Raw genomic sequence first — 17,781 nt, 5'->3', positions numbered from 1 at the left:
CTTGTGAAATGGAAGCCCTGAGAGGTGAGGAGCCCACAGGCGTGTCTGTAGTCCCCATTAGTTATCTTATCCTAACCCCATTGCCACATAGAACCAGGATACCATGCAGTCCCTTAGCTTGGAAGTGTCAGGGACAGAAAAACTAATGAACTGTAGCCATCCTTTTCGCCTTTGTTAGTGTTTGGCAGGTGGGTTTCCCAGTGTAATGTGCCCAGTGTTAGTACAGCTGTCCCGGGTCTTAGATGAGGGGGAGGCACAGGTAGTTAGCTTTCTTCTTGAAAAGTCAAGACACTGGCACTGAAGTACCAAGAACCACAGCCTAAGAGGGAGGCTTCTCTCAATCTTCGTCAAGGTAAAGGAGCAATTTAGACCCTCAGCTGTGGCTTATGTGGCCAGTTACCAAGGCCACTGGGCCCCTGATGTACGCAGGTCAATCCCTAGCTTTAAAGTGACTGTTTTCTTCCAGATCCTGGGTGGGGTGGGAGTTTACTACAGAGGTTGATCTCAGTGTGGGGGAGCAATGGATTTAATGTGGAGCTGCTGGCATCTCTTCTTGTCTACCACAAATCCTTGTACACTGGGGGCGTGGACTTCATAGGACACCTTAAAACAGTTGGGACTCCCCCTACATCCCTTGGTGCTGCTGCTTGAGCTGGGGGACCATGACTCTTCTAACCCCTATTATTAATTCCTCTTAATGTCCGTTTGCTTTCCTCCTCCCCCACAGGGTGATGGGTAACTATGGGCCTGATCTCCTGGGGTCATGCAAAGAATGCCAGCCAGTCTTGGGGGTAGGTTACCAGCAGGAAGAATGACTCTTAAGATGCTTCCCCCCTCACCCCTGCCTCTTGATTCTCCGGTCCTGCAGTTAGATCCCATTGCTCTCTGTTGCCCTGGTAACGAGCTCAGTGAGAAGAAACTCAAGCTCAGCAAAGCCCCCAGGTTGCCTGCCCTACCAGCCTGCCTCTTGGTGGGCAGAAAGGGAGTATAAAGGGCAGACAGATCAGCTTAGGTAGCCTTGCCCCATCCCCTTCTAGGGGCTGGGCTCAAAGTTGTTTTGCCACCATCTCCTCACAGTTGTTAATCATACCACTCTCCCACCACTTCTTCCATGCCTGCCCCCCTCCTCTGTGGGGTCAACACACAGGCCTGCTACCATGTGGGTGACCCAGAACAGGATTTGACAACCTCAAATCCTGAAGTTGTCACCCAGCATTGGCAGCCCATTAGGGTTGTATTGTCGCTCTGGGGCAGTGATTCTCAACCCAGTGTATTTGAATCACTTGGGGATCCTTTACGTGTCGTCCTTGCACAGGGACCAAGCTAATCTCTATATAGTTCCAATTTTAGTATAAGTGCTGCTAAAGCGAGCACCACCTGGGGATCTTTTAAAAAATACTAGAAACCTTGGCCTCACCTCAAAGATTTAATTGATGTAGAGTGTGGCCTAGGCATCAGTATTTCTGAGAAGTTCCCCTGGATTCCAATGTGTACTTGGGGCGAGAACCACTGTTCTAGGAGGCCATGACTCAATGCTGGCTTTCCTTCCTGATTGAAGTCCTTGAACTTAGTCTCTGTCCAATATCCTTGAGTAGTTGCAGGGGTACTGGGGTCCTACTCCCCAAGCTTTCAGTTTCCAGAAGTGTCTCTGCCTCTTATTTCCAGCCCCCACACCCACCACACTCCCCAATTCTTCCCCTTCCTAACCGACAATCCCAAATCCTGCCCAGAGAGGAGGTTACCAAGGCAACCAGCTTAATCTGGTAACTGTGGCATGTGCTGGGAGTGGAGCCCTCTCCTCTTCTTATTTGGTTCACAAAATGCCTGGGGAGCTCGTAGCCACTCCAGCCAGTTTCTCCTCTTAACACCAGGGATAGTGGGGTGTCCAATAAAGGGAGCCCAGCAAGATGATACTTGGATCTCTATTCCAGGTTCTTAGCCAAAACTGCTCTCTCCCTTTTACTGTTCCCTTTCCAAACCCACAAACAGATGGGTGTGCAAAGCTTTATTTCTGTGAACACATGCTCTAGCACACATAGGACCAGATATGCACACACAGTGACATGTGTGTGGTACACACCCTGTTCAGTTCAACCACCACTCCCAGCCTTTAGCATTCCTGTCCCTGCCTGGTCCCAGCACAGTAAACAGGGGTGGGGCATTGTCCAAGGAGCTTCAATCCCTCTGCAACCTGGTGCCACTCCCCCACCTTGTTACTTTAACCTCGATGTGTTTACACTGAGTGTGTCTCTACACCCACCTCCTCCTTCTGGGGCAGTGTATCCTTAGGGACAGAGTGCTCCTGGCACAGGCATAGGAATACAGATCATTTAGAGTGCAAATTGGCACCACTTTCCCTGCTTCATGGCCATGTCAACTCTGGAGGGGCTCTCTATGCTTAATGATGTTGGTTGGCAGTTCTAGAGCTTGTCAATCATGTCTGTGGCCCTGCCATCTCCTGCTGCCAGCTGGGCTCAGGTGCCCTTGTATGCCTCATCTCCTCCCCCCTGTCTCCTGTCTCTTCTCTTCACCCCAACTAGACCTGCCACAACCTGCTGCTCCCTGCCTGGCTCCTACCTGCCTGCCAGTACCTGCCTCTCACAAGCCAGGCCCTCACCACCTATTGTGCCCTACCAGAAAGGGCAGTTGGGCACCGCCCCCCAGTGCCAATGCCAATGCACCCCAGGCCTTTCCAGCCCTTCTTATAGAAGGAAGATAAAGACCACAAATATGGCAACAGACCATACTGTCGGGGTTGAGAGGGATGCACACCCAATCAGCAATCTTTATAGGCCTCACCTGAGCACAGGTAAGCCCAAGTTGTGCAGGCCACACACCTGCCCTACTTCTTTGAAATGATACCTAAGAGCTCCTGTTAGCCCGCAAGCCAGGACTCACTCTCCATTGGTAAATCACTCCATCACCTTTGCCCTTAATTTCTGCATCTGCCCTGACGTCAATCCCGTTCAGCGCCTTACTATTTCCCTCGAGGCCAGCCCCAGCGCCCAAGTTCAAGCCTCGCGCGGCCCAGGGGGCGGGCCCAGAAAGGGCAGGGGCGGGGACTGGGCGGGGACTGGAGAAGGGGGCGCGGTCTCAGTTCTGCCACCTTCCCCCGGGCCAGGAGCGCAGCCGCCGCCGCCGCCGCCGCCGCCGCCGCGTCCTCTCTCAGCCTTGCGCTCCGCCCGCTGTCTCTGCCGCCGCAGCCCGGCCCAGGAGCGCAGAGCCCGGGGCACTGGCCCCGCAGCCTACCAGCCCTCCGGGCCGCGTGCCGGCTGCAACCGACATGGGGGGCCACTAAGAGCGAGCACTCTTTCCCTCTGGCACCTCCCCGGGCCACTGGCCACTGGACCCCGGCCAGCGAGCCTCGGGCACCTCTGGCCCCCAGTCCGGCGCCTGGCACAGCCCTCCGCTCTGCCCCTCCGGCTCTGAGCATCGTGTCCCCGCCCCCCCCCGCCCGCGCCTGGGACACCTGGGTCCCCCGGCGGCCCCGAGGAGAGGGGCGGGGGGGGGGGCATGAAGCCGTTGGAGAAATTTTTGAAGAAGCAGACGTCGCAGCTGGCGGGGCGAACGGTGGCGGGAGGTCCCGGCGGAGGTCCGGGAAGCTGCTGCGGGCCTGGCGGGGGCGGGGGGCCTGGCGGGGGCGGCGGTCCAACCGGGGGACTGCGGCCGCTGCAGCGGCGTCAGAGCGTGTCTCGCCTGCTGCTCCCAGCTTTCCTCCGGGAGCCCCCCGCCGAGCCGGGGCTGGAGCCGCCCCCTGAAGAGGAAGGGGGAGAGCCGGCGGGGGTCGCGGAGGAGCTCGGCAGCGGGGGTCCCTGTTGGCTACAGCTCGAGGAGGTGCCGGGGCCCGGGCCGCTCGGGGGAGGGGGGCCCCTGCGCTCCCCTTCCTCGTACTCCTCTGACGAGCTGTCCCCGGGCGAGCCCCTGACTTCCCCTCCCTGGGCCCCCCTGGGCGCCCCCGAGCGGCCGGAGCATCTTCTGAACCGGGTGCTGGAGCGGCTCGCCGGAGGGGCCACCAGGGACAGCGCCGCCTCAGGTAAGGCTCATCCATCCCGGAGGAGGGGGTTGCTACCGGTTCCTCTTCCTTGCCCTTGGACAGTGGGGGGGTGGGGGTGGGGGTGGGGGGCGCTTGGCTGGGAGCCTCGGTGTGGGGTTGAGCAGTCACTGAAGTGGGGCAGCGGCCTAGGAGAGGAACAGACCCTTATGCAGGAGGGAAGCGGCAGTGCCACCTTCCTCCCTGTAGCAGCCTCACCCACCAGCTGGAGAAGCTGAACCTCTTTCTCTCCTTAAGCCACACTTCCTTTCTCCTGGACATTTTACCCACAGATTCTCATGGGTCCCTGGTGTTGCCTACCTCCTTCTGTGGCCCCAAATTAAGGCCTGACACACTAAGATGGAAGCTACCCTGAGCAGACCGTGCTCCACCCCCACACCCCCACCTCAAGAGGTGCTTTCCAAGACCTGAAAGACCTTCAAGTCCCCGATTCTGTCCAGAAGCCCCAGAGCACAGGGCTGGCCCACTCAGTGGGGCAGTGCCAGACAGGCTCAGGGCCCAAGTTGCCTTTTGGCCTTGGGCAAAGGCATGCTCTGTCCTTAGCAGCTTGGGGGGAAGGAGGTGTTCTAGTTGGGGGAGAGGTGGCTGGGCAGGCAGACATCAGGACCCTGCAGCATCCTGGGGGGATTCTGAGCCCCTCCAACTCCCACCCTTCGCAAGGCAGGCCCCAGCACACGGCCTCTTTAAAAAATAATAGCCACACCCTGAGAAGCTTATTCCCTAAATGATGATGCTGTTTCACCACTCCCCACCAGCACCCCTACTAAGGGGACTTTGAGGAAACTGAGGCCCCAAACTGCTGGTTAGTGGTGGAGGTAGAAGACTGGCGGGTCTTTAGGTCTGCCTCTCAGCATTTCACGAAGCCCCGCAGGGTCCGAGGATGGGAGCCCTGGTCGAGGGCCTAAAGATGGGGGTTTCACACTTTCTTTTAGACCTCTGCAGGGAGCCTGGACCTAGGCATGTGGAATAGGTCACCGCTCCCCTAGATTTTTCTCAAGACCTGGGTCCTCTCCTTGGCTCAGCTGTCGTTGCCCTGGGGAGCTGACACCTTTTGGATTTAATTAGAAAAATATCAGACACACACAGCTCTCCTAACCATAACTTCCCGCCTACACCACACACCCTGTGTCTCTATGACACATTCCCTGGGGAGGCTGTGCATTGGACCAGAGCCTGGCTTGGAAGAGGCAGACGCCAAACTGTAGCCCCCATAGCAGCATCTCCCCCACTCTGCCCCATGTTCCTCTTCCTTTGCTCTGGCTTCGCTCCCCCATGAGATGGACAGGAAGGACGGTGGGCATCACTATTCCTTGTCGACATCTTTGGAGCCAGGCGTCACAGCTGGGGCTCTCAGACTCACTTTAAGAACATAACAGGGTAGCGAGGCAAAGAGGAAAAGGGAGAATCTGTCTTTCCCCTTCCACGGGGACGTGGTGCCACACACTCCACCTGGTCTCTCGTGGGGAAGGACTCCTGAATTGATTGTCACCCTATTTCCTGGGCTGGCAAGCTAGATGCCCCGAGTAACTGGTTTGGGGAACCTCAAACCAGTCCCAGGGTAAATGAGAATCACCTTAACCTCCCACTCTGATATTCTCCAATATAACCAATGTTCTCAAGCCATCCTGTCTTCCTCCCAGGGTGTGTGGGAGGGGGGACTTACAGAAGTTATCCTCAAACCAGTCAAAGGCTCGCAAACATCTAAGCAGCCCTATCTAACCACTGTGCTCTACCCTGGCACACTGCTTGCCTCAGGCATATTGAGAAAAGAACAAAGACTCAGGAGTCTGGGTTTCTACTCCAGCTCCACGCAAGTCCCTCCCAGCTCTGGGCCTCAGTTTCTCAATTGTGAAATCCAACAGTTGAAGTAGAGGATCTGGTGTTGGTTCTCCTCCTCGACCTTCAGAGGCCAGGGGATGGTGCGCCAAGGGACGTCAGAAGCCTTGGTTTTGTCCTGGGGCAGTGCCTGGGGACCTGGCCCTAACCTGTCCTGGTGAGGACACCTGGCTCCCTCCCTGCTCCCGGCCTGTCTCTGTGTGCCAGGCTGCCCTGCCCCACCCCAGGGCTGGCTGCAAGTCAGGGCGACCTTGTACCTGGCTGACTGGCTGAGCCAGGCCCAGATGGGGGAGTGGAGGGGAAAAGGGTGGTGAGAGCCACTCCCCTCCACCCTTCCATCATTAACCCTTCCATCTCTGAGCATCCAGAGGACACAGGGCTTCTATTTAAAGGCTTTTGGGATCAAAGAGATGGCAGTCACTCCCTCTCCTTTTTAATGCGGCTGGTTCTCACCTGCCCAGTTGGAACTCAGAGCTGTTAGGTAGGGAGTAGGGAGGGGAGGAGGGATACAGAGACATACACACACACACACACACACACACCACTGACCCTAACCTCCGCGTTTGGAAGTTCTTTTCTAGAGACACTTCTGTGGTCGACCTCTTTTTTGGGGCAGATCTCAAGCTTGCCTTATTATCTGACCAGCTTCCCACACGCGTTGAAGAGTAGTGGGCGTGGCCATCAAAGGGCGCCCCCTCCTTCCCTCCAGCTGCCTTGGCAGCTGCCAACCCCACCCCCGCAGCGGCTGCCCAGAACCTTCACACGTGTGTGTGCGCGCGCGCTTGTGCAGAGCATGACGGGGCAGGTGGCTGGGGCTCCAGCCTGGCTAAGAACTCACTCTAGGAGGCAAAGAGAAGGGGGGGTAGTGAGTGTCCAGTCGGGTCCTGGAAGTGCCCGCCTGACATCAGTGGCGCCAATTGATCTCTACAGATATCCTGCTGGATGACATCGTCCTCACCCATTCTCTCTTCCTCCCCACGGAGAAATTTCTGCAGGAGCTACACGAGTAATATCCTTTTATGGAGCTTGCTATAGGGGAGGTCAGGAGGAAGCCACGCCCCTTACCCCACATGTGATATCAGGCCCTCAGCTCAACCCAGCACTCCTGGGTTTCAATTCCAGGGGTTTGACTCACCAGCTCTGTGACCTTGGGCAGACCCCCTAACCTCCTGGGGCCTCAGTTTCCTCTTCTGTAAAAAGGGGGTAAATAGCACCTGCCCTGCGTACCTACGGGGCTGTTGTGGAGATCCTTCTGATAGTAGATGTGGGAGTGCTTTGGAGACGGCAGAGCCCTGTGCAAATGCAAGGTGTTATTATTCTATTAAGAGAGCCTCTGTCCCCACTGAATTGTTGCTCTAAACATCTGGTTGCCCCGTGGGTTATTATAGGGTCCGATGTAAACATCAGGTCACAGCTGTGCTTCGGTGGGGTCTGCTAGAAACAGGCCACTGGCTGGGCTATTCGTAGGGTCTCATGTAACCATAGGGCCTCTCACTGAGTTATTTTAGGATCTAATTGTAAATGTCAGGCCACTGAGCAGAATACCATAGGCTCTCTTAGAAACACCAGGCCATACACGGAGGTATGGTCAGGTCTGTGGTAAGCATCATTGGCCTTTACCACCTCCAGGTTATGCGCTGGTCAGAGGTTGGGTGGGTCCAGGCACAGTATCTTCAAGTGAAATTCAAATAGGCAGGATGTGGTCAGATGGACGTGGTCAAGCGGGTGCCATCCCTACCTACTCTGAGCAAAAGCCCAGGCTGGGGCATGAAGGGGTCTTGGCTCCAGGGACCCCTGGACCTCCCTTCTCCCTGGCCCCAGACCTAGAGAATATTTGGGAGGGTTTAGCCACCCACTGCTTCTCATCTCCCTTCCTAGTTTCCTCAGGTCTGCCTGCCCAGGGCTTTTTCTTAACTAAGGGGTCAGTTTTGTTTGGGCAGGAGGCATGGAGGGCCCCGAGGGGCGGGGCCGGAAGCAGGCCTGTCTAGCCATGCTCCTTCACTTCCTGGACACCTACCAGGGGCTGCTGCAGGAGGAAGAGGGGGCCGGCCGCATCATCAAGGTGGGCCTGGGAAGAGAAGGCGGGTGAGCAGGCTATTAGCTCTGGAAGGGGGCTCCTTGGAAGGGGCCATACTCCTCAAGCTGGGTACCTGGAAGGAGAAGATGCCAGTGGACCTCAGTTTATATGGTTCCTCTACGCTCAAAGACATGGAGACCCTGCCCCAGCCCTTGCCGATAGCGAAGCTTGGGATGAGACCCCTGCCTTTATCTTCTCTCTCCTCTGCTCCCCAGGATCTGTACCTGCTGATTATGAAGGATGAGTCCCTTTACCAGGACCTCCGAGAGGACACACTGAGGCTGCACCAGCTTGTGGAAACAGTGGAGCTAAAGTGAGGGCAATGGGTTGGGGGAGGGGATAGGACAGACGTCCGCCATGTTCCTCTGTCACAGGGACTGCCTCTGGCCTTTTGACTCCAGTGTGGCTTTATTTCAGCCCCTTTCTCTCGCTAGAGGGTAGCAGAAAGCACGGCCTCCAGTCACTGTCTTGCCCATTCTCCCATCCATCTCTTCATCAATCCAGTGGTGTACTGGTACATATTTAACAACCAGCGTTTCAGGAAAAAAAAAAAAAAAAAGCCCCTATTTGTAGCTTTTGCTGATTCCCATGGTGTAAATTCTCTCGCTGGCTCATTTCCAACTACCGACATGACGTCACTGAATGTGATGTTGGGAAGAAATGTGCAGTAGCAGGCCATTACGTAGTATTTTCACCACACAAATACAAGAGAGGTAAATAACATCAAGAGCATTGATAATAGCAAAATAGAGTAAAACAGGATACTACCTTTTGTGGTAATAATGTCACTAGAAGTTTATAAAACTTTTTTTTTTATTAATGGCTGTTTAAAAACTCATTGGCAGAATCTCCCCAGATTTCACCGTCTTGCTCTCATGAGCCACTGCGAGACAGCTTCAGGACTCCAGCGCATCCATCCATCCGTCCATTCCTCTGACCATTTCAGTCTCTCTTCACTCCATTTCCACCACCACAACCCTCGTTCAGGCCTCATTAGCTCTCACCTGGATTACTGCCACAGCCTCCTGCCCGGGGATTCAACTCACGGTCTTGGTCTTGCGTCCTCTCCCTTCTTATGCTGACACCAGAGAAATCTTTCCAGTTTGACGACATCATGCTCCTCTTTCAAAAACATCCAGGGCTCCCTATTGCCCACAAGTCAAAATTGTAACACCCTTGCCCAGCATTCAACGCCCCGTCTTTCTGCTGATGCTTCCTGCCTCATCTCCCACAACCCCCAGCCCCCACGACACTCCCTATACACCCCACCATTCTCTGAACTTCTGGGCATTCCCAATCCCAATTTCCTGCCATCATTTCTATGGTCCACCCCAGAAGGACCACCCTGTATCCGCTTCTTTCTGTTGTCCTTCAAGGCCCCGGTCAAATACCATCTTCCACTGAAAGTTCCCCCTCCCTCATGCCAACAGAACTCTCCTTGTACCTTTGTGATATCACCTAACACCTCCTGTCTCGTGTTAGAAGTAGCTGTATACACGTCTGTCTCCCTCCCAGGCTGTGAAGTCCTTGTCGGCAAAATTCAGGAAACAGCAGATGACCTACACCTACCATGTGCCAAGTAGTGTGCTAGGCCTGGAGGGTGAAAAAAAAAAAAAAAAGTCCAGGAAGGACTAAGCCCAGCCCTCAAAAGCTCTCAGTCTTGCAGAAGAGATAAGATACGCACATAAACAAATATTAGCCCAGTGTCCTACGGCAGCTGATGCCAAAAAGTGACCTTTCCTGGTGGGTGGGGTGGATCAGAGAATTGGTGCAAGAGGTGGCATATGATCTGGGTCACTCGGACAGTTGTCCCATGCTGGTCGTTGTCTCCCTTCTGACCTCCTTCACCGCTTTCTGAACCCGGTGCTGGTGGATCCTTGACTCTGTTCTGATAAGCCCTTGCTTGATGTTGCCTGCCTGGCGCTCCATACGCGTGACAGGACCTCCTGACACCCACCTGTGTCCATGCCAGGATCCCAGAGGAAAGCCAGCCGCCCAGCAAGCAAGTGAAGCCTCTCTTCCGCCACTTCCGCCGGATCGACTCCTGTCTGCAGACCCGAGTGGCCTTCCGGGGCTCTGATGAGAGTGAGTGTGGGCAGCAAGATGGGGAGAGCTTCTGGAGCGGCTCAGAGGGCCCTTTGGGGTCTCTGGGTTTGGGGCACCTTCCGTGGAGTCTCCTGGTGTGGTAGGATGTCCTTTTGACAGCCTCTGTTGACGGCGGGGGGTGAGATGGGCGGGGAAACAGACGCGCGGCAGGGGCCTGGGCCAGTGGGCCCGTTCCGCCTGCTAACGGAAAGCCACCGTCCTGTCTCTGGCCAGTCTTCTGCCGGGTCTACATGCCTGACCACTCTTACGTGACCATCCGCAGCCGCCTCTCGGCGTCTGTGCAGGACATCCTGGGCTCTGTGACAGAGAAGCTGCAGTACTCGGAGGAGCCTGCCGGGCGCGAGGACTCCCTCATCCTGGTAGCGGTGGCTTCCTCGGGAGGTGAGGCTCGGGAAGAGCTGGGCAGGGTGGTCGTGGGGGCAGGAGAGGAGAAACTCGAAAGCCCAGTGCTCCGGGGCAGGGGTGCAGACGACTTGTAGGCCCCAGCTACCCAAAGTGTGGTCCTGGGACCAGCCACAGGAGCATCGCCGACCTGGATGCTTATTAAAACTGCAGTACCTCCCACCCTACTCCACACCTGCCGATTCAGAAAGAGCATCTTAACGATTCCCAGGCGATGCCCATGCGTAGTAAAGTTTGGAAAGCGCTGGTCCAAGAACTTGGATTTGGAGCCGGGTGCTTGTCTCTTCCTCACCTGGGGATCCGACTCCTTAACCTCCCAGAGCATCTGAGGATGCTGCGTTTTTGAGGCTAAAAACACACGGTAGGCCTCCAACTCCCGTGGGAAGGCAGAAAGCCTGCCCCGTAGCCAGAGCCCTATCTTCCTCTGAGGCAAGGAGAAAAAGTTCCGGTGTCACCGGGATGACAGAATGAGAGGAGAGCTGGGGAAGAATGTTGGGGGTAAAAAGGAGGTTATGAATGCAAGAGAAATCATTAGCTGAAAAATTTCAGATAAATATGGCATAAACTGGTGATAATATAACACGAGTCCCATTAGTCTAGAACGTGTCTGTGCAGGGTTAGGAGTTTCCAGATGGGATGGCCACAGTGGCTGGGGTGTGTGAGGGTACAGGTGGTTGGGGCTGAGGCAGAGCAGCTCGTTCTCCTGCAGAGAAGGTCCTTCTCCAGCCCACGGAAGACTGTGTGTTCACCACGCTGGGCATCAACAGCCACCTGTTTGCCTGCACACGGGACAGCTATGAGGCCCTGGTAAGAACTCCGGCACAAGGCCTCGGCTGCAAGCCAGGGCCCAGAGGGGCTGTGGGCAGAAACTCACAAGTCCAGAGTGGAGTCCAGCCCCTGTGCCCCTGTGTGCCACCAGATGCCCCTCCCTGAGGAGATCCAGGTGTCCCCTGGAGACACAGAGATCCACCGCGTGGAGCCTGAGGACGTGGCCAACCACCTTACCGCCTTCCACTGGGAGCTGTTCCGATGCGTGCACGAGGTGGGCACTGTAGCTGGTGCTGGGCTGGGGGGCCTGGGGGGAGAAATGTGCCAACGTGGGGGGCCTGGAGACGGGCAACGTGTGCAGCTGAACTTGGGTTTAGAAGGCTGGCTGGCAGGGGGCCCTTGGGCAATTCACCCCAACTCACCCCACACCCTCTGAGCCTTGCGTCCTCCATCCAGGAAAACAAAAACAAAAACAAAAAAACAGCAAAGAGAGAGGTGGGTCTTACATAGTACCTGATCCATGGTTAGTATTTTTAAACTACTCCCTATTAAAGAAAGAAAACAAGGCAGTCACAAGTCACAGGCATGTCTATCAGATGGTTCAAGGGCCTGGCCCCTAGTCAGTGCTCCGTAGATAGCACAGTATTATTAATGTGACTCCCCCCCATCTCTGTTGCAACCCGTCTTGTCCCTGGTTTCTCCTCTTGCCCCGCCCCCGTCCCGGCCCCGCCCTCCGGCCTTTCCCTCCGCGGGCGCACCCGCCGCCGGCCCACCGCCACCCCCCACGCGCCGCGGCCGTCACGCCACGCCACGCCACGCGGGTGCAGCTGGAATTCGTGGACTACGTGTTCCACGGGGAGCGCGGCCGCCGGGAGACGGCCAACCTGGAGCTGTTGCTGCAGCGCTGCAGCGAGGTCACGCACTGGGTGGCCACCGAGGTGCTGCTGTGCGAGGCCCCGGGCAAGCGCGCGCAGCTGCTCAAGAAATTCCTCAAGATCGCGGCCATGTGAGTGCGGCCGCGCGGCGGAGGGGGGGCGCCGGGGGGCCCCCCGGGCGCGCCCTGACCCCGCCTCCCACCCCCGTCCCCCGCAGCTGCAAGCAGAACCAGGACCTGCTGTCCTTCTACGCCGTGGTCATGGGGCTGGACAACGCCGCGGTCAGCCGCCTGCGGCTCACCTGGGAGGTGATGACACGGCTGCCCCTTGCTCTCCCCCCGCCTGTGCTGGCCCCGCTCGGGGATCTCGGCCTCCCGGGGTCACCCCAGGGCGGCCTCCCACGGCTGCGGCGGGTCGGTAGGAACCTTTGTGCCGGGAGGAAGGAGGCGCCCTCTTCTGGCAGATCCTGCCCCCGGGCACGCAGCTTGGCTAATGGACCCTGTCTGTCCCCCTGCAAAATAGGAAAAAAGCCGGAATCCCCGCGAGCGGGGGCTGGCAGCCCAGGCCAGGTCGCAGACTTGGATCCTGGATTTCAGCCAGCACTCAGTGAGGTCCCTCGTGCATGGCGTATGCCTAAGCAGAGGCTCGAATTCCCCAAAATAATTTGTTCCCCTGGGCTGCTTCAAGCTCCCCAGACCGCACCAAGGGCTGACTCTATTTCCCCACCCACCAGTTTGCCAGCCCCCTGCAAGACAGCCAGGCCCTTTTCCCCTCTGACACCTGGGGATCAGCCAGAGCTGCCGTGAAACCCAAGGAGCTCCACTCACATTCCTTCTCCTTCCTTCAAACTCTCTGCAGAAACTGCCAGGGAAATTCAAGAACTTGTTCCGCAAATTTGAGAACCTGACAGTGAGTGGGTTCAGCTCTTTTATCTGCCCCTGAACTTGTACCCCAGAGGCCCTCTGTTCCCCTCAACCTTCTTCCTCAAGCTTCCCTGCAAGGTTTTTAGTGCCTGAGACGCCCCCCCCCCCCCCCGTGCTGGGAGGGGAGGAGATGGGAGGATTGCCATCCCGTTTTCCTGGGAGGAGGGAGAAGAACAGTCAAGCCCCTCCCCACCTCACCCCCAGCTAGACCCCCTACATACCCCTCTCTGATCAGAGATGGACCTAGGGCAGGGGGACGAAGGAGGAGTAAGGGACATCTTTAAGGTGCTCTGGGACTATGTGCCCCTTTACCTGTCTGCCTCGGACTGCCAGGACCCCTGCAGGAACCACAAAAGCTACCGAGAAGTGATCTCCAAGATGAAACCTCCCGTGATTCCCTTCGTGCCTCTGATCCTCAAAGGTGAGAGGCACTCCCGTGCCCTTCTAGCCACCCTCTCCGTGCCCCAGTTCCGGCTCTCAACCCCTGGCACTCAGCTGTGGGTGCCCGCCTGGACAGGAGCCCCCCATTGAGCGGTTGTGGGGGAGGGGGGGGAGGGGCCCTTGAGACCTCCTCTCTTCTTCCTCCCATGGGCTTCTTTTCCATACCCTAGACCTGACTTTCCTGCACGAGGGGAGTAAGACCCTTGTCGATGGTTTGGTGAACATTGAGAAGCTGGTGAGTGCCACTGCCGACCCTGGCCCGGGTGTGGGGGGCTGGCAACCTTCCCCCTCTCCTGGCAGATCCCTAAAGATAGCAGCCTACCTCCTTGGTGCCCAGCTTGCCTAACAGACTCCTGACTGTCCCTGGTGGCATAGGGGTGGGGGGGTCACAACGCTACCTCTCCTCACCGGCCGGTTACACCCCTCCTTTGGTTCTTCAGAGACCCTCCAGAATTAGACCCTGGAGGGAGCAGGGTAAAACCAGCAGAATCGGAGAATGGAGCAAGGGGAGCGTTAGAGGGGGGGACATCTTTCTGTACCCTTTTAAGGGCTCATTCCTTGTCATCTCCCAGCATTCAGTGGCCGAAAAAGTGAGGACAATCCGCAAGTACCGGAGCCGGCCCCTTTGTGAGTACCTGTGAAACTGAGAGTTTCACAGGTGGAGCTCTGACTGAGTGGGAGGGCTCAGTTCTTCATCTCCTTAAACTTGTCTCTCTCCTCCCTTTCCTTGGCCTCCCCGGGGGCCCTCCTGCCCAGCACCTGTCCCAAATCCACACCCCGCTCCTCTGGCTGGTATGCGCATAGAGCGAGAAGGGAGGCTCAGAGGCTGACCCCTTCTCTCGTCACCCCTCAGGCCTGGACATGGAGGCATCCCCCCATCACCTGCAGACCAAGGCCTATGTGCGCCAGTTCCAGGTCATCGACAACCAGAACCTCCTCTTCGAGCTCTCCTACAAGCTGGAGGCTAATAGTCAGTGAGAACAGAGGCTCTGGTCGGTGCCCCACCAAGGTCCTCGGGCACCTGGCACTCAAGCACTTTGCACGATGTCCCAAATGACCCCTGACATCTTTCCGCTGGAGCGACTTCCTGCCCCTCAGGAAGAGTCAGATGGACTTAGCCCTGGACTCATAAGCCTGTTCATCCTGCTGAAGTCCTCTCCCCCTTGCTCCTTCCAGCCAAAACCACACTCTACTGGTCCCTGCCCTCACAGGGAAGGGGGGGCAGAGGGCTCCTTCCTCTCTGCCCTCCCATCAAAGTCCGTTCCAGAGATGGAGTTTCCAGCCTCCTCCCAGGCAGGCAGGAACGCTGCCCACCCTCCTGTCTCCCAGAGCGGAATCGTGGGAGGGATTGGCAGCCTTCCTCTCCACCCCTGTCCGGCCTCTCCCTGGTCAGGGCTGGGACCCCTGGATGTACCCCCCAGAATATTATATCACCCTTGTGTCTGTGTGTGTGTGTGTGCGCCTGTCCCCTTTAAGAAGCAGGAGTGCATCCGGCAGTTGAGGGAGGGTGTTGTGTGTAGAGGGGGTCCTTCTGTTTGGTGCTACCCTGGTCTACTCTGCCCTGCGATGATGGTGCGGGGTGCTTTCCCCACCCCCACCGCTCCCTGCTCAGCTCCTTTTGCTGCCCTTCGTGCCCAAGCCCGTGAATGAAGCTGTTCCTGGGGCAGGGGCAGCAGCAGGTGGGAAGGGTTACTGGTCGGCCCTTGGGAGTCCCCCACTCAGGCCTCCCCAGGGTCTCTGGGTGGGCTCCAATGAGACCGTGGAAGATGCTCAGGGAAACCCAGGCCTAAGCCGCCTGCAGGACGCTCCCTCTGCATTGCGGGGCGGGGCGAGGCGGTGTTAGGAGTTGAAGGTGTCTGCTGCCCGCACTCCTGCTTTCGGGGTGTCTACTGCTAAGAAGGGAGCTGTCATCCCCCTTCTGGCTCTTCTGTGGGGCACCAACCCATGGTCTCTATCCTTCTCCCTGTCTTGACTTCTCCCTGGGTCCTCCCCATCAGAGCTGGGGTGGGGTGGACCCCTGTACCTGGGCAGGCAGCCCCCAGGAGGGAATGGCCTAGACTGTAAAGGCAAAACCGGACTGTGGTGACGCCTTTAATACCTCTCGGCCTCCCCACCCTCTCCCACATGGGCCTCCAGGGCCGAGGGGCGCAGGGCTCCTGGCAGCTACTGGGTGAGGTGTCCCGGCACAGCCTCACCCCCCTTTTCTGGCGCCACCTCTTTCCCTGCTGAAGAGGCAGAGGCAGCAACAGCGAAAGCAGCTGCTGTTCCTGCTCTGAGGGTGTACATATTTTTTATCAAAAGCTCTGGAATTGTAAATTTATTTTTTAAAACTCAAAGAGGGGAAGAGCCTTGTATCATATGTAAACATTGTATCATAGGTTATGTTGCACAGTCCCTTTTATACAGTGGTCTGTCCTGTTCCTGCCACCAAAACATGTGTATGGGCCCCCACCCCCACCTGCACATACACAGGCACTGTGTCCCACCTCCTCCACCCCTTCCAGACACTGACCATACCCCCCCTCCCCTCCCTGCTTCCTCACCGCCGCGGTCCCCGCGCCCTCCTCTCCCTGCGGCCCCCTCCCTCCTGACCCCACTCGCTGGCAGCCTTCTCCCGAAGCTCCCACAACCCTCCTCAAGCCCTGGGGGCCGCTGGTCCCGTCTCAGCTGCTGCCCGCCCCAGGTCCTGATGCCTGCCCCGCTGCTGCCCAGCTCGGCCGGAGTGAACCGCGTGTGCTGTACTGGTTCGGTTGTCTGCGGAGACCGCGGGGTGGAGAAAAAGCTGATAAAGTCTATGAATCGAGTTGCTTGCTGTGCTCCGTTCTGTTTCTCTGAGGCTGGGGCAGGGACTGAGGGAGGGAAGAGGGGACCCCCTCTCGGCGCACGGGGCCCCTCAGCAGGGCTGTTCTGGAATAACTGAAAATGCGGTTGAGAGGGAAAGGGGCCAACCTCATGAGCCTCGTCACATAGTGTCTGGAACTGGGCAGAGTGGAAGCTAGTTCTTCCACCTTCGGGACGCCGTAGCCTGAGATCTCATTAAATCCTGAGACCTGCAGGCGGAAGATGGAAGCTGGGAAGTCCCAGCATAAGGGCCACGTCACAGGCGAGCGAGGGGGCAGAACTGGGCCCTGACTGAGACCTGTCACTGCAGACACCATGCACCCTCCGCCCCCCGCTACGAGGACAGTGCTCACTAGTCACACGACGCGCGTCTACCAGTGGCGCTGAGATGGGGGCGTCTGGAGCCTAGTGTTCGGCTCTGAGGAGAGCCTAAGCTTCAGGAGATGACAGCTCTTCAGGAAGCTCCACATGAGCCCCAGTCTTCCCCTGCCGCCCATGTGCTACTCCCTGTGAGTGGCCTCTCAGGAATCGGTCCTCTCCTCCTCCCAGGGGTTCAAGGCAAGAATGCGGGACTTGCCCCTCCACGCCTCCTCATCCCTCCCCCGTCTCATCAGCCAGTCCTGCTGGCTACAATTCCAGAAGGTATCCTGATCGGTCCGCTTTCCTGGGACTCCTCTATTACCACCCAGTGCAGACCCCTCGCCCGTCTCCCGTGGGCGACCACACTGCCTCCTACCTGGCGTCTCGGCTTCCTCTGTCCAGCCCAACCCTAATCCCACCACTTGGTTCTCACAGTGTAGCCAGGTTGCTCCGTTAAAAACCTAAATCAGATCGTGAACGGCTAAGATTAGAAACAGTGAGGGACACCTGGGTGGCTCAGTCGGTTAAGCTTCTGCCTTCCGCTCAGGTCACTATCCCCCGGTCCTGGGATCGAGTCCCACATCGGGCTCTTGGCTCAGCGCAGAGCCTGCTTCTCCCTCTGCCCCTCCTCCCACTCATGCACTCTCTCTCTCTCTTTCTCTCTGTCTCTGACAAATAAATCAAAATCTTCTAAAAAATAAAAAAGTAAAAACAGTGACAATATCAGTATCAGGATGTGGAGCAACCGGAATGTTTACACGCCGTTGGCGGGACCGTACGCTGGTGCAGCCGCTTCGGAAACCTGCTTGGCAGTGTCTACCAAAACTAAATGTACGCCTAACCTATGACCCAGAATTTCCACTCCCAAGAGAAATCCGTGCTTGAGTCTCCTGAAAGACATGGACAGCGGTGATGACAGCAGTGTCGTCAACGACAGTGAAACCGGAAAAACCTCGGATGTCCTTCGACAGGTGAATGGATTCATGAAGCGTGCTGTCGTCTTGCAGTGGAAAACTACACAGCAATAACACACAACACGCAACCACTACCCGCATGAATGAATCTCACAGACATAATATCGAGCTAAAAAAAAAAGCTGGA

At 57.2% G+C, this 17,781-nt stretch overlaps 1 protein-coding gene and 1 non-coding gene across 2 annotated transcripts; one reads left to right on the top strand and one right to left on the bottom strand.

Annotated features, from left to right (window-relative positions):
• Positions 1–1,268: 1,268 nt before the first annotated feature.
• Positions 1,269–1,374, bottom strand: LOC123781967 (U6 spliceosomal RNA). Its single transcript, XR_015721408.1, has one exon. It is a non-coding gene; the product is annotated as a U6 spliceosomal RNA (small nuclear RNA).
• Positions 1,375–3,142: 1,768 nt separating this feature from the next.
• Positions 3,143–16,282, top strand: RAPGEFL1 (Rap guanine nucleotide exchange factor like 1). Its single transcript, XM_045781705.2, has 15 exons — positions 3,143–4,033; positions 6,818–6,893; positions 7,808–7,949; positions 8,180–8,277; positions 9,937–10,049; positions 10,284–10,451; positions 11,182–11,279; positions 11,392–11,514; positions 12,068–12,246; positions 12,333–12,423; positions 12,974–13,024; positions 13,372–13,459; positions 13,650–13,714; positions 14,052–14,106; positions 14,333–16,282. The coding sequence occupies exons 1-15, from the start codon at positions 3,514–3,516 to the stop codon at positions 14,455–14,457; spliced, it is 1,992 nt and encodes a 663-aa protein (XP_045637661.2). The 5' UTR covers positions 3,143–3,513; the 3' UTR covers positions 14,458–16,282.
• The last annotated feature ends 1,499 nt before the right edge of the window (positions 16,283–17,781 follow it).

Source organism: Ursus americanus, chromosome 23 (genome assembly GCF_024610735.1).
Source record: "Ursus americanus isolate L20-20 chromosome 23, mUrsAme1.1.p, whole genome shotgun sequence".
NCBI classification, from domain to species: domain Eukaryota; kingdom Metazoa; phylum Chordata; class Mammalia; order Carnivora; family Ursidae; genus Ursus; species Ursus americanus.
The sequence above is the reverse complement of the archived record's forward strand: the minus strand, read 5'-3'. Positions and strand labels throughout refer to the sequence as shown.